At 43.3% G+C, this 12,123-nt stretch overlaps 1 protein-coding gene across 1 annotated transcript in view; it reads left to right on the top strand.

Annotated features, from left to right (window-relative positions):
- The window catches only part of LOC147750729 (ADP-ribosylation factor-like protein 8B-A), a 221,725-nt gene that overhangs the window by 77,170 nt on the left and 132,432 nt on the right, over window positions 1-12,123 (top strand). Inside the window, exon 3 of the mRNA XM_086967418.1 lies at window positions 3,168-3,241. Within this exon, the coding sequence (XP_086823544.1) occupies window positions 3,168-3,241 (74 nt within the window). The remainder of the gene's footprint in view (window positions 1-3,167; window positions 3,242-12,123) is intronic.

Below are 12,123 nucleotides of genomic sequence, written 5' to 3'. Positions count from 1 at the left end.
TATTTCAAGGTCTGGGCCCTTCAAAAGGTACCATTGTTCTTCAGTCATATTCTGGCACTAGGGAGGAATGCTTCATCAATTGTACAATATGTGACTATTGAAGCTGTTTTTTTACTGTATGACAGGCAAAATGGGCTGGAAATCCCAAACGATCCAGTTTTGGTCTGTGCTATGCTACCTCATGACAGTGGCTTTTAGGGATCTACTGTCTTGGAGAACCAACTGCCCTTAGCCAACAGGGGTTGTTTTTGAGCATTTATAAATGGACAGAAGCGGTGCATGAACTAACACAAATTGGCATAGACCAATGAATCCCCCGTTCCTCTACCACCGTCTGGCGGTAGGGAACTCTAGAAGTGGTGGAGCTTAACCATTACCTCGGGTTATACTGAGTGACTGCAGCAAGCATAGGCACGTTCCCACCCTTTCCACTTATCCACCTTCTTTGATTTTTCTAGCCTTACCTTTCAGAATAGATTCTCCATCGCCCGATCAAATTAATGAGTCTAAGATACTTAGAAATCGAGATGAGAAAATGAAAAGCTCCTCACACAAACCTCACAACCCTTAAGCAGTGGTACTATCCCTTGGCTAAACATATTTTTTTGCTCGCGCATTTGAGCTGTCACTAAGGTTTTAGTGTCAGACGCAAAAAGGAATGCCTAGTGTTAAACTAATATTAGAAGCTCCGGTTAGGACATCAGTTATATATCATGGAAATAGATAAGAACACTGTTGATAAAAACCATCACCTATTTTTAGCAAAGATTAAATATCTGCTAAAGCAGCAGCTGCCCAGTGGGGCAAAGGCAATGATGCCTTTGTCCCACTCAGTAGAATTGTGTGCCACAAACACACCAAGAATTTACCATTCTGATTTCAGATGTGGTGTTTCCTTGTAATACTCCCTCCTCCAAACTAAGAAAAAAAGATTTCTCTGAATGTACTTTTGTGGCATATCTTACTTATTCATGTGAAGCAAAGAAAATAGTAGCCCTAGTTTTTAAAAGACGTGATGCTGTACAATTAAAGAGCACATTGCTCAAAAAATGACTTATAATAAATGTAATAAACCATAACATAAGTGTTAAGATACCAAGAAAAAGGTAAATCTGTGAAGACAAGAAAGTAGATCGTTTTTAATGATCATGAGCACACAAAATGTTGCTTTCACCCTTTCTTTTCCTGTAGATGGGATTTGGGTAGGTTTAGGGCTTAGCAAGCTGAGAAATTAAAGTTGGACCGAGAAGCATCAGCAGGGGAAATGAGGGCTGGTCCAGTGCCGTAAACACCCCACACGTGCTTGATGATGCAGTCCCAAAAATGTCGGGCATCAGGTCTCGGGAAATCTACTCGCCCACTCGTTATGGTGAGTCACATTTTATCAGGGTTAGCTATTTATAGGGCCTACTGGCCCGGTCTGGCGAGCGAGCTCCAGCTGACAAAGAACAGGCATTCTAATCAGTCAGCTAGTGATTGAGCAATAAAGATGCCTTCAAATCATTTTTTTATCTTGTCAAATGTGTTGGGTAATTTAAGAGGTCAAAAGCCAATTTAGGCCATTTAACAAATGCTGCTTATTTTATCCTGGAGATTGGCGTTTAAATTTGTTTTTCCTCTGGCAACGAAATTACAGAACTTTGTTAGGTGAACTGTCTGACAATTGTGTTGGACACTCCGCATTTAACTAGCTTGTAAATGAACTGTACATATAATTTAAAATCTATTTCAGTAGGTACCAAAAAAAATCTTTAAAATTAAAATTCTGAAGTGAGATTGAAACCATAATTTTTATAAGATCAAAACAAGTCTGTATAATTTACTTGGTGATGTGCAAATGCTAAATATTTTCTGAAACCAGTTTTCCACACTATAGGCCTAATTAGGATGTCGGTGCGAAAGCCACTAATTGCAGGCCGAAGTCTTTCTGACCGACATCCTTGCTTTGACTTCTAACCGGAATTAAAACCAGCAGGTCATTCCAGGTGGCTTCCAACTGGCTCAAGGAGCCCTTCGGCCAGTCTGAAACCAAAGCATAATCCCTTATGGACGGCGTTTCCGCTGCGGGTTTATGATGCAGGTTTCCTACAGGCTTTCCAGGTTGGGCTTTCCGACATGGAAAATCTGTCAGGAAGCGACTTTGGGGGCCCCTAGCTGGGCCCCTTTCCTTGCACCAAAGTGCTGGCCACACAGTGCAGGGATTTACAGTGACTCCCATTTCTCTACGGGAGCTTGTGCTGCGTCCGGTTTCCGACTGTCGCACAAGCTCTCCCAGGGAAATGGCAGTCTGCGACCGCACCATGTGCAGTCGCATCGTAGCTGTGCATATCCATCTCTGGTTATTTTGAGTACTCCTCTGTGTTGCCCTAATTTTAAAAAATCAAAGCACTAGTTCTCCTACTTTCTCTGCCATTTCATTGCTGCTTATCAGTGTTGAAAGTACTGTAGCAAGTGGTTTAATTTGATTGTGCAAAAAGGGTAAGGTGTTAAATTGATTTCAACCCTTCACGTTTAAAGCCATTCTGAGAGCTTTCAGCCCCTAACTCATCTCTCATGGTGCTTTTGCTCCATGTGAATTTTACCATTCCTAACAGGGTAACAAAGTCGAATTCCACTTAGGGCTCAGCCCTCCAGTACTACTCTTTATAGCCTCTATTAAATCACACCATTAACTAGTGGACCTGACTATCTTCTACATTGGCCTTCATGTAATTACTACCTTTAGTAGCTTAAATTTTGACTTGTGAGAAGAATGCTGTTTTAAAGAATTTGCCTTTGTCCGTTATGAAGTCGATTAGCCTTTTCTTTCTGTCTAATTTAGACTTGAGTTGGCGTGTGTTATTGAAAATGAAGAGCCTACTTTGTTAGATCCCTCTAGCCACATACTGAGATAAATGGAGATTGTTAGATTCTGTTTGCAAAATTGTTCAGAAGCTTAAATATAACAGGGCTATTGAAAACTTTCATTTCATATGACCTGAAGTAGGGCCCTCTGACCTCTTGCCACCTCATATCCAGCATTGTAAGGTAAATTATCTCATTGGGTTAAAGTTGGCCATTTGATCAGTGCCCAAAAGGATGGTTCTGCCAATTGAGGAAATGCCCTTATTGCTGATTCAAGCAAAATGTACATTGCCTTTCACTGAAAATGTCTTTTTCATATTTAGGTATGGGACATTGGAGGGCAGCCACGGTTTAGGAGCATGTGGGAGCGTTACTGTCGAGGCGTCAACGCTGTTGTGTAAGTCTTCATTTGTTTATTTAGGTTGCTTCCTATTTTTCAATGTAAGTTTTTCTTGTGCTACATTGTGTTGTATCTTCTATAGTGCTGCTAGTATAACATTTTAAATACTCTTGGCTAGAATTAAGAAGTTGTGCACAGCATCTCAAGTATTTTCTGCATTGTCCGCTTTAATATTTTATAGTTCTGCTAAAATATATGCTTTTGTGTAGGCAAAAGCGAAGTGCACATCCAGACTTTTAACTGAGTATCCCTCCATTTTCATTGTTTTTGCTTGTTGGATTATCTTTTATGTCATGCTTTCTTTGGCCCCTGTGCCTCTCCTGTCCTCATTCCTCATAACTTTACTTACCTTGTAACTGGTCATTAAATGTATTCCCTTGATTCCTGTTACTACTTCGTTAATTATCAGTTTAATTTCTTCACAATAGCCAAAGAGGCCTTCATAGTCCTAAAGTAATTTTGTTAAAATGAAGGCACTTAAATTTAATTTAAGTTAATCCCTGATTAACTCGCTGAAAATTTTCTCGGGGACGCAACATGACCAGCCAACATGCATTACTGTCTTTGGTTAATTTACAAATTATAGTACTTTCAAATTTCTCCCGGACCATAAATTTTCACTGCTTATTTTGTGTGCGGCTCTCCACCATAATATTTTCCATTCAGTTTGATTAAACGCCATCTTTAACTGATTGTGTCTTAGAACAATGCATGACAGCTCTTAAGTTAAGAAGGAACAAAGATGCAAAATACAGCAAAGTATCACTCCTACTCTGTTCTCACCTTCTGAATTATTGGGAAAAGGTGTCAGTCAGCTGCATGAAAATTAAAAGGTAACTTTCCCACTCTGAAGCTGGCTTCTACCTTTGAACTGGAATGGAGTCTATAATGGTGGTGACTGTTATGGGGTAATTGAGACTCTACGTTATGTTTGTGTTTCTATAGTTGGTTTTTCTGGATCTTTTCGCAGCTTGTGACAACAATGATCATCCTCTGCTGTGTCTATGTGAACTCTGAATTTGAGGATTACTATGTCAAAAGCGTGGCGAATGTCACATTGGCCACACTAGCAGTTCCCCTTCTCTATTTACAGTTAAGGGAAGTGACATATTTCAGACGGTAGAGCATATGCTAGGTCACCAGACAGGCATCCTTGACCGATGGCCCCTTAGGCTTAGGGCCATCAGTTAAAGTAAACTCAGACCGTCCACACTATAACAGGTGGATGTTCTTTTTTCCTGTGTCCTGGGTACAGCAAAGGACAGCCTGGCTGTCCGGAACAAGAAAGCATGTCTGGGATAGTTCCTTTTAATTTCCCAGTAACAAACTCCTGCTAAGGGAAATATAAACATGTTTGAGCTGGTGCAATAATCTACGAGTCCTCATAAAAAAGTTTCAGCTTCTTTCATCGGAGCGGCAGTGATGGAAGCTGAGCTGAAGGCGAAGAGATCTCCATCTACCTAGCACAGGTCTCAAATTATGTTAGTAGGTCTTCTTAATGAGTTACAAAAGATATCTGGTTTCTTATCTATAATTTTTAAGAACTGTACAGATGCCTGCAGTTAAAATCGAAGAAACCCGTCTTTTCGTACATATCCGCGATGCTTTCTGGCTGACATTCATTGCTTATTCCACCTCTGAGACAGAAAGCTACCTCCTCCATGCATCAGAATAGAGATATCTACAAGTAGATCCCTGTCAGGAGAGTCACACTTTGTTGAAAGTAACGTTTTAGTGAACAGCACACTGCTTGCGGGCCAGAGTTTATAATTGGGAAAAGTGTGACTTCAAGACCCAGAATTATGTTATTGCTGCCTAAATGTCAGAACTATTTACAACAAGGGGTGGTGAGGGACAGAGTCTCTGAATTAAGCAGAAAGCTCTCACCCAGTCAAGAGATCAGGGCTAGATCCAACACCGTTTTTTAGCTCACTGCACCATCCCAGTTTCAGAACCTGGCTGTATGCAAATTAGTCAGTTCCTGTCCCAGTGCATGATGGGAACAGGGCAAACCAAACTACAAAAGCCAATTCTTACACTGGGAAGGAAACAAGCTCCCGGGGACCGGTTTCTGGCATTACAGCCGTCTTCGGCCCGGTTTGCTTGAATCCTGATGGTGCAATGAGCAAGGGTCTCACATCTGAGAATACCCTTCCACGCTTAGGGTGGACAAAAATATTTACAACAAGGGGTGGTGAGGGACAGAGTCTCTGAATTAAGCAGAAAGCTCTCACCCAGTCAAGAGATCAGGGCTAGATCCAACACCGGTAGCTTGTCTCCTTTCTGGTGAAGAATTGGCTTGGTAGGTGTGGCAGGGTATACTCAGACATGAGTCCCTTTCTCACTGCACCATCAGGATTCAAGCAAGCCGGGCCGAAGACGGCTGAAATGCCAGAAACTGGTCCCCGGTAGCTTGTCTCCTTTCTGGTGAAGAATTGGCTTGGTAGTTTAGTCTGCCCTGTTCCCATGATGCACTGGGCCAGGGTCAGACTGATTTGCATATAGCCAGGTTCTGAGCTGGGATGGTGCAGTGAGATAAATAACGGTGATGGATCAAGCCCTGATCTTTGGACTGGGTAAGAGTGGTCTGCTTAATTCAGACACTCTGTTCATCACCACCCCCTTTTCTGAATCGTTTTTGGCCACTATAGGTGTGGCAGGGTATACTCAGACATGAGTCCCTTTCTCACTGCACCATCAGGATTCAAGCAAGCCGGGCCGAAGACGGCTGAAATGCCAGAAACCGGTCCCCGGTAGCTTGTCTCCTTTCTGGTGAAGAATTGGCTTGGTAGTTTAGTCTGCCCTGTTCCCATGATGCACTGGGCCAGGGTCAGACTGATTTGCATATAGCCAGGTTCTGAGCAGGGATGGTGCAGTGAGATAAATAACGGTGATGGATCAAGCCCTGATCTTTGGACTGGGTAAGAGTGGTCTGCTTAATTCAGACACTCTGTTCATCACCACCCCCTTTTCTGAATCGTAAATGTCAGAACTGGCTGGATATTACGCTGGCGACGCCTGGCATGTTAGGAGCTGTAATAGGACAAGTTACAAAATAGTCTTGCACCCTGAACTGCTTCGAGGCACAGGAAAGGTTTATGTGTGGTGTTACTTTCTGTGTTTTATTCGTTTTGGAACTTAGCATCTGGCGTATATATTGTGTGCTAGATGAATTGCAGACAGTAAAATGCTTTGTGGCAGCATAATACGTTTTACACAGTAAACGTTTTAACAGCAATTGGGAACCTTGCGCAACAGTGCTAATCCTAGTTAGATTTGGCTAGACAACGCAGCTGTCATTACCTTATGTGATCAACCTAAAAAACAGATTGTAGACATTCTACAGAGAGGGACTTAAGCTCCACCCTAGCAAGTTAGTGAATAGGAGTACATGTTTTAATTGGTTTTGTTTTCGTTTAAGCAGACTTTGTGTGCTTCCACAGAAAAAGTGCATCCCCCCACACAGGTATGCTTATATTGTTTGTTTACCCAGCTGCCTCAGCCAGCAGAAGTATGGATGCCTAAAGAAAGCTCACGAACACGCATTAAGTATCAGACTTACAATGGAAAGGAGCTTGAACTTTAAAGGGCCCACACACGGCACTGTTAAATTGTCTTAGAAAGGTTGATGACTTATAGTATTAGTTTTTTAGGTCTCGGCTAAGCGCGCGGAAGCGCGTTCTCGACAGAGACCTTTTGTCGGCGTGTCTGCTTTCCAGGAGACAATCCTGGCCGCGCGCATCTCCTTGGAGGCGATTTGAAACTGGCCCGCGCACAAGTACGAGCGCTCAATTGACTTTGTTGCAAGTTTCTTGCAATGCGCGTTTAGAGTGCGGTTAAACGTGTAACTTTCAGTTTCTTTTAAGCAGCGTGTTTCATGGCATGATTGAAAATGCTCCATATCGTAAGGTGTTCACACGCATGCGCATACACAGAGACACACACACACACACGAGCGCCCATGCACGCACCCACACATACAGAGAACCCACCCCCGCCGTCGCACACACACACACACACATACACACACATGCACACACACACGCACACACACACACACACACACACACACACAAGTGCACCAAGCGCTTCCCCCCCGGCCCACTTACCGCCACTCCGGATTTCAGCCGCCACCGCGGGGCTCTCCCTCGGGCATGGGAGCCCCGCATCACCAGCACTACTTTTCTCCGTGGGCGCGCGCACAGGCTTCCAAAGCCGGAAGTCCCGCCCCACGGAAGGTTTTGGTTTCGCTCACGTCTGAATCGCTGGGGGCGTGTGGTGAGTACCCTTCATTTCGCCAAGGATATTGTTGCTTGTTTTTATTCTAGTTCTAGCACCGCCAGGCCCATGTAGACTGCCTTGACAGGTCGCACACAAAAGCCTTCCTCATTCACACACTCATCAGCCAGGCTCCAGTGCAGACAGGACTCTGTGAGCGTCTCGAAAGCAAATCGCGTTTAGGAGTTGGAGATTCCTGTATAATTAAAGGCCTCCTCTCAGTGTCCCCAGGAGGCCCCTATCTGTGCATATTTTAATAGAAAGCCTGGGCTGGAGCGGCGTGGGCTCTGTTTGCAACGAGCTTGGAAAGTTCTTGACTGTGATAATTAATACTTTGGGGCACACTGCCTGGCATATTCAAGGCTCTCGTAGAGCAGCTGCTTCCTAACAGGAACATCCAGACTCCTGGGGCTCGTATCGGTGACTGACAACCCCAGGCCACGCAGCCAGCTCCCACTGGCAGAAAGGAACTCATGCTCTCCTACAAAGTGGTAGTTTTCCAAAGAGCACAAGTCGTAGATGTGCTCCTGGGCACTGGTTACCACACGCTCGGAGCCGTTCCTGATGAGGTAAGCTAGAAGCAGCAGAGACTGGAAGAGAAGAGTGGGGAGAGAGCATGAGAAGCAGTACACACCAGCAGGAGGTCTGTACAAACTGCATTAACAGCAGCGCAGAGAGGCGCTCATTGGCACATACCACCCCCACATAAAGCTGTTTCGTCCGGCACTCATTCTTTCAGGCCACGCTTTAAGGGAGATTGGCTACAGCCATAGGGGCCACTGGTCGCACTACGGCTTGGTTCAGGTGCAGGAAAGCACAACCGAATGACAAACTATGCCCCCGCCACCCCGTCAATATGAGATTTTAATTTAAAAAAAACAAAAGAATAGACCACCACTGCAATATTTCATTCTTCCTTAGAAATTTCGCCTTGCGGATCCTTTTGTGGAAAACCTTTTCCCCCCCCTACCCTTCCTTATTTTCTGCCAGCATGCTGCCTCTCATGAGAAATAATCCTAAAACACAGTGCCTCTGCCCCCCTGATTGTGCTCGTTTTTCTTGCCTTCTGCCCCCTGATTGTGCTCGTTTTTCTTGCCTTCTGCCCCCTGATTGCGCTCGTTTTTCTTGCCTTCTGCCCCCTGATAGCACGCGTTTTTCTTGCCTCTGCTCCCCTAATTGTGCCATTTTTCTTGCCTCTGCCCCCCTTATAGTGCTATTGGCAATGTAAATGGCAATGACATTTATTTTTTTTGTAGGTGGCTCTATGTGTGGGTGGCTCTGTGTAGGGTGTAGCTATTGGGATTGTAAATGACAATGCCATTTATTTAACGATTATTAAGGATTTAAGAAAATAAAAAAGGAATGTCATGAGCAATACCAATAGCTCTACCTTTAATGATGCCGAGACCATTGCATTGTAAATGCCTTTTTTTTTTCGGCACCAACACAGATCCCCTTGACTGTCCATCATTAACTTGGAATTTTAGAGTGCAGTTCTGTGTTTGATATCAGTTTGGTATGTTCAAAGGTGCAGTAATCTACATGCAATTTTAGGGCTGCCTACAGAGCTCCGCTGTTGCAGGACCACTTGCAAACAACAAAAAGCATTGGCATAGCTAATAGGTCTCGCCTTTGGGAGCTTATAAGTGTTTAGCCATGCAACAGTTGATGTTGTTGCACCAAGGATATTGTGCAGCATAACTGAATAGGTACCAAAAGCGAGACCTATTGGCTACATATTGCTATTTTTACTGCAGATTCCGCATGCTGTGGTGTTTGACAAATGATCCAAGCAATATCTGTTTCATGTACACAGCGCAGCTTCCTTCATCTTAATAAACCTCTCCGAGGAAGGTTTAGGAAAGTGAATGAACAGCGCGCAGAGAAGCTCAAGGAGAGAGTAGTGTCCGGTCTTGGTAATATGTGAGTGGAGGTATTGAGCCTGCAGTAGAATGCTGAGTGCGACATTCTGCTGTAGGAGTAAGTCATCCCAATGATGACGTGTAAATATTGGTGTGTGAGAAATAGAAATGAGATGTAAAGATAGGCAGCATGGCAGTTACTTGCAGTGAGGTTGGGAGAAGACCTGGTAGTTAATTATGGTAGGGGTTGGGTGAAGGTCCTATCAGAGCTATGATGTGCCTTTGGTCCTAACTTCTGAACAAAAACAGATGCTATTTTACATTAGTGTTTCGTACATCACATTTCAGGTTCTGTATTCAGCATTCATTATATTGTACCATGTGCTCATCATTTTTGTGGATAGTAATCTACTTGTACACGCTTTCTAATGGCATTGTGCATGGAAAAAGCATTGGCAAATTCAATGATGAAATTCTGCAGTATATTGCCTCAACTTGGTGGACAAAGATAAAACTGAGTAAGAGGCATGACCGGAAATGACCAATGTTACATTTAGGCTATGCCAGGACCACAAACTACTGCCAAAAAATGTTGGGATATACCAAAGATTTAAATACATGTTGCAGCTCAAACAAAGTCATGAGCAACACAGCCAGACACTACATGAGTGAGCGCACACAGCTGTGCCCATCCCAAACCCACATTAGCATCTACCAAAGGATGTTCAATGCATGAATTATATGCTTGGCCTATAAAACTGTTAGGGCAAGTTAACCAAGCTAGGTAAATGCTCGCGATATGACCCCAAATTACCAATATCTTTCGTGCTTAAGTAATTGGACACTTAACACGGTAATGAGAAATATACATGCATCGCACCGCGGGTCACTACAACCTCCAAAAAGGTTCTCCGCATTTCAACGTAAACCCCCAGTCCGGCCTGTGCCCTGGAAATTCTCCTTCTGGATAGCTGGCAAGTACGCCCGATAGAAGTGTAAGCCGACGCCATGCCGAAAACCAAATGTAAAACTCGGCGCCGTTGAACACCCCAGAGTTATGACGTTAGACCTCTGGGAAAAGAATCGCTACCTCCTCCGTGATGTAAAAGTGGTCGCCATGTCAGAATGTCTAGAGAATCATTACTGCACGTGTAGAAAATAGTAACGAGTAAAAATTATGAAGACAAAACCGTATAACTGCGCACATTTGGAAAGATGGAGCGTCGTGATATTGTTAAAAATAATGCCCTTCCATTGAGCAGCAAAATACAAAAAATATATTTGTTTAGTTCCGTTCCATTGAGCAACAACATACAAAACATGTATGTGGCCCAGTAATTATGCCAAAACAAAACCCTTGTGTCCAAATTGTGGTTAATACAAGAGTTTAACTCCATAACCAAAAGGAAAAGGTAGTATACTTGGTATAAACAAGATTTTGCTGTTTGCAAGCTGATGAAAGTGAAACTGCTAAAAAAAAAAGTGATCGCATGGCATGAAGCGGACGAAGAGGGAGTGGGAGAAGAGAGGGGGTAGGGAAGGGGATGCACGCGAGAAAGGCAGATGGCAGCTGTGCGCGTCACGCTCGTTTGTGTGCCTAACAGCAAGCTGGTAGCCGGAAAAAGCCTGTAGCCTGTGGGTAGCACTTTGAAAACCCGCTTACTAAATGTCTCGCCAGAGCAGCGTATGCACTGGCTCAGGCGTGACCCAAAAAAGGGCTACCTTGCACAATGTGGGACTGGCTGCTTGAGAGTGGTTGGATGCAGTGTTTGGCTGCAGAAATTCACCAGTTATAGTTCTCTCAAGTAGCTGTAATTTGTGCCCTGAATTAACTATAACTTGCACCCTCGCCCTGCACTTCTAATTATCTCCCATATTATATCACTCATGACATGTTCTCTGACCTAATTGTTAACACAACTGTAACATCTCAAATGACATAATTGGTGACAACACTGTGGATGGTGAGCGCATGTTCTAGGTAATTTTTGGGTGCAAGTTAGAGTTCCTTGAGATAAGTATAACTGTGAATTTCAGTGAATTTTTTTTTTTTGTTTAAAACGTCATGCTTTAACTGACATTTTCACAATATCTACAATGTCCCTTTACCCTTTTTTTTAGTTAAAACACACAGACACACATAACCTTTTTCCTCCTTCTGCCTATCTATCTGTATTCAGAAGTCTTTTACACATCACACATCTGTTTCTTGTAAATGGTTTATCTGTTTTTAATGCAACTTTGAAGTTCGTCATACATTCTATTTAAATGCACCAACTACTGAAAAGAGAGATTCCATTACAGCATTGAATATAATGTAAAATCAAAAGGAAAGCCCACTGTCTCTTTCGTTTCTTGGCACTAGTGACAGACCTACATGAAACTGCTGTCCCCTTTATGTCCACACCCATTGATCCCATTGTGTAAACGTTCTTGTGTGAAAATGTAGTGCACTGTATGAGTCCTGTTCTGCAATGTATTTTGGTTTGAAAGAAAATGTGTACTTAATAGGAACAAATGTTTCTATTAAATGTTTAATGAAATGTAGATTGCACTTTTTGGTGCTTTTGCCGTATTACTCTCTGCAGCACTGTATAGCCCCCATGCCACGCTATAGGTCTCCTCATATGGCTTAATACGGTATTGTAGCTATTGGACAATTTTAACTTCCTACAAAGGTCATGAGGCAAGAGCTGCAAACCCATGGTTATGTGTAACATTTTCGTTATTTGAATTACA

This window comes from Lissotriton vulgaris, chromosome 1_1 (assembly GCF_964263255.1).
Source record: "Lissotriton vulgaris chromosome 1_1, aLisVul1.2, whole genome shotgun sequence".
In the NCBI taxonomy this organism is placed as follows: Eukaryota; Metazoa; Chordata; class Amphibia; order Caudata; family Salamandridae; genus Lissotriton; species Lissotriton vulgaris.
Note: the sequence above shows the minus strand (reverse complement) of the source record. Positions and strands in the feature narration are given on the sequence as shown.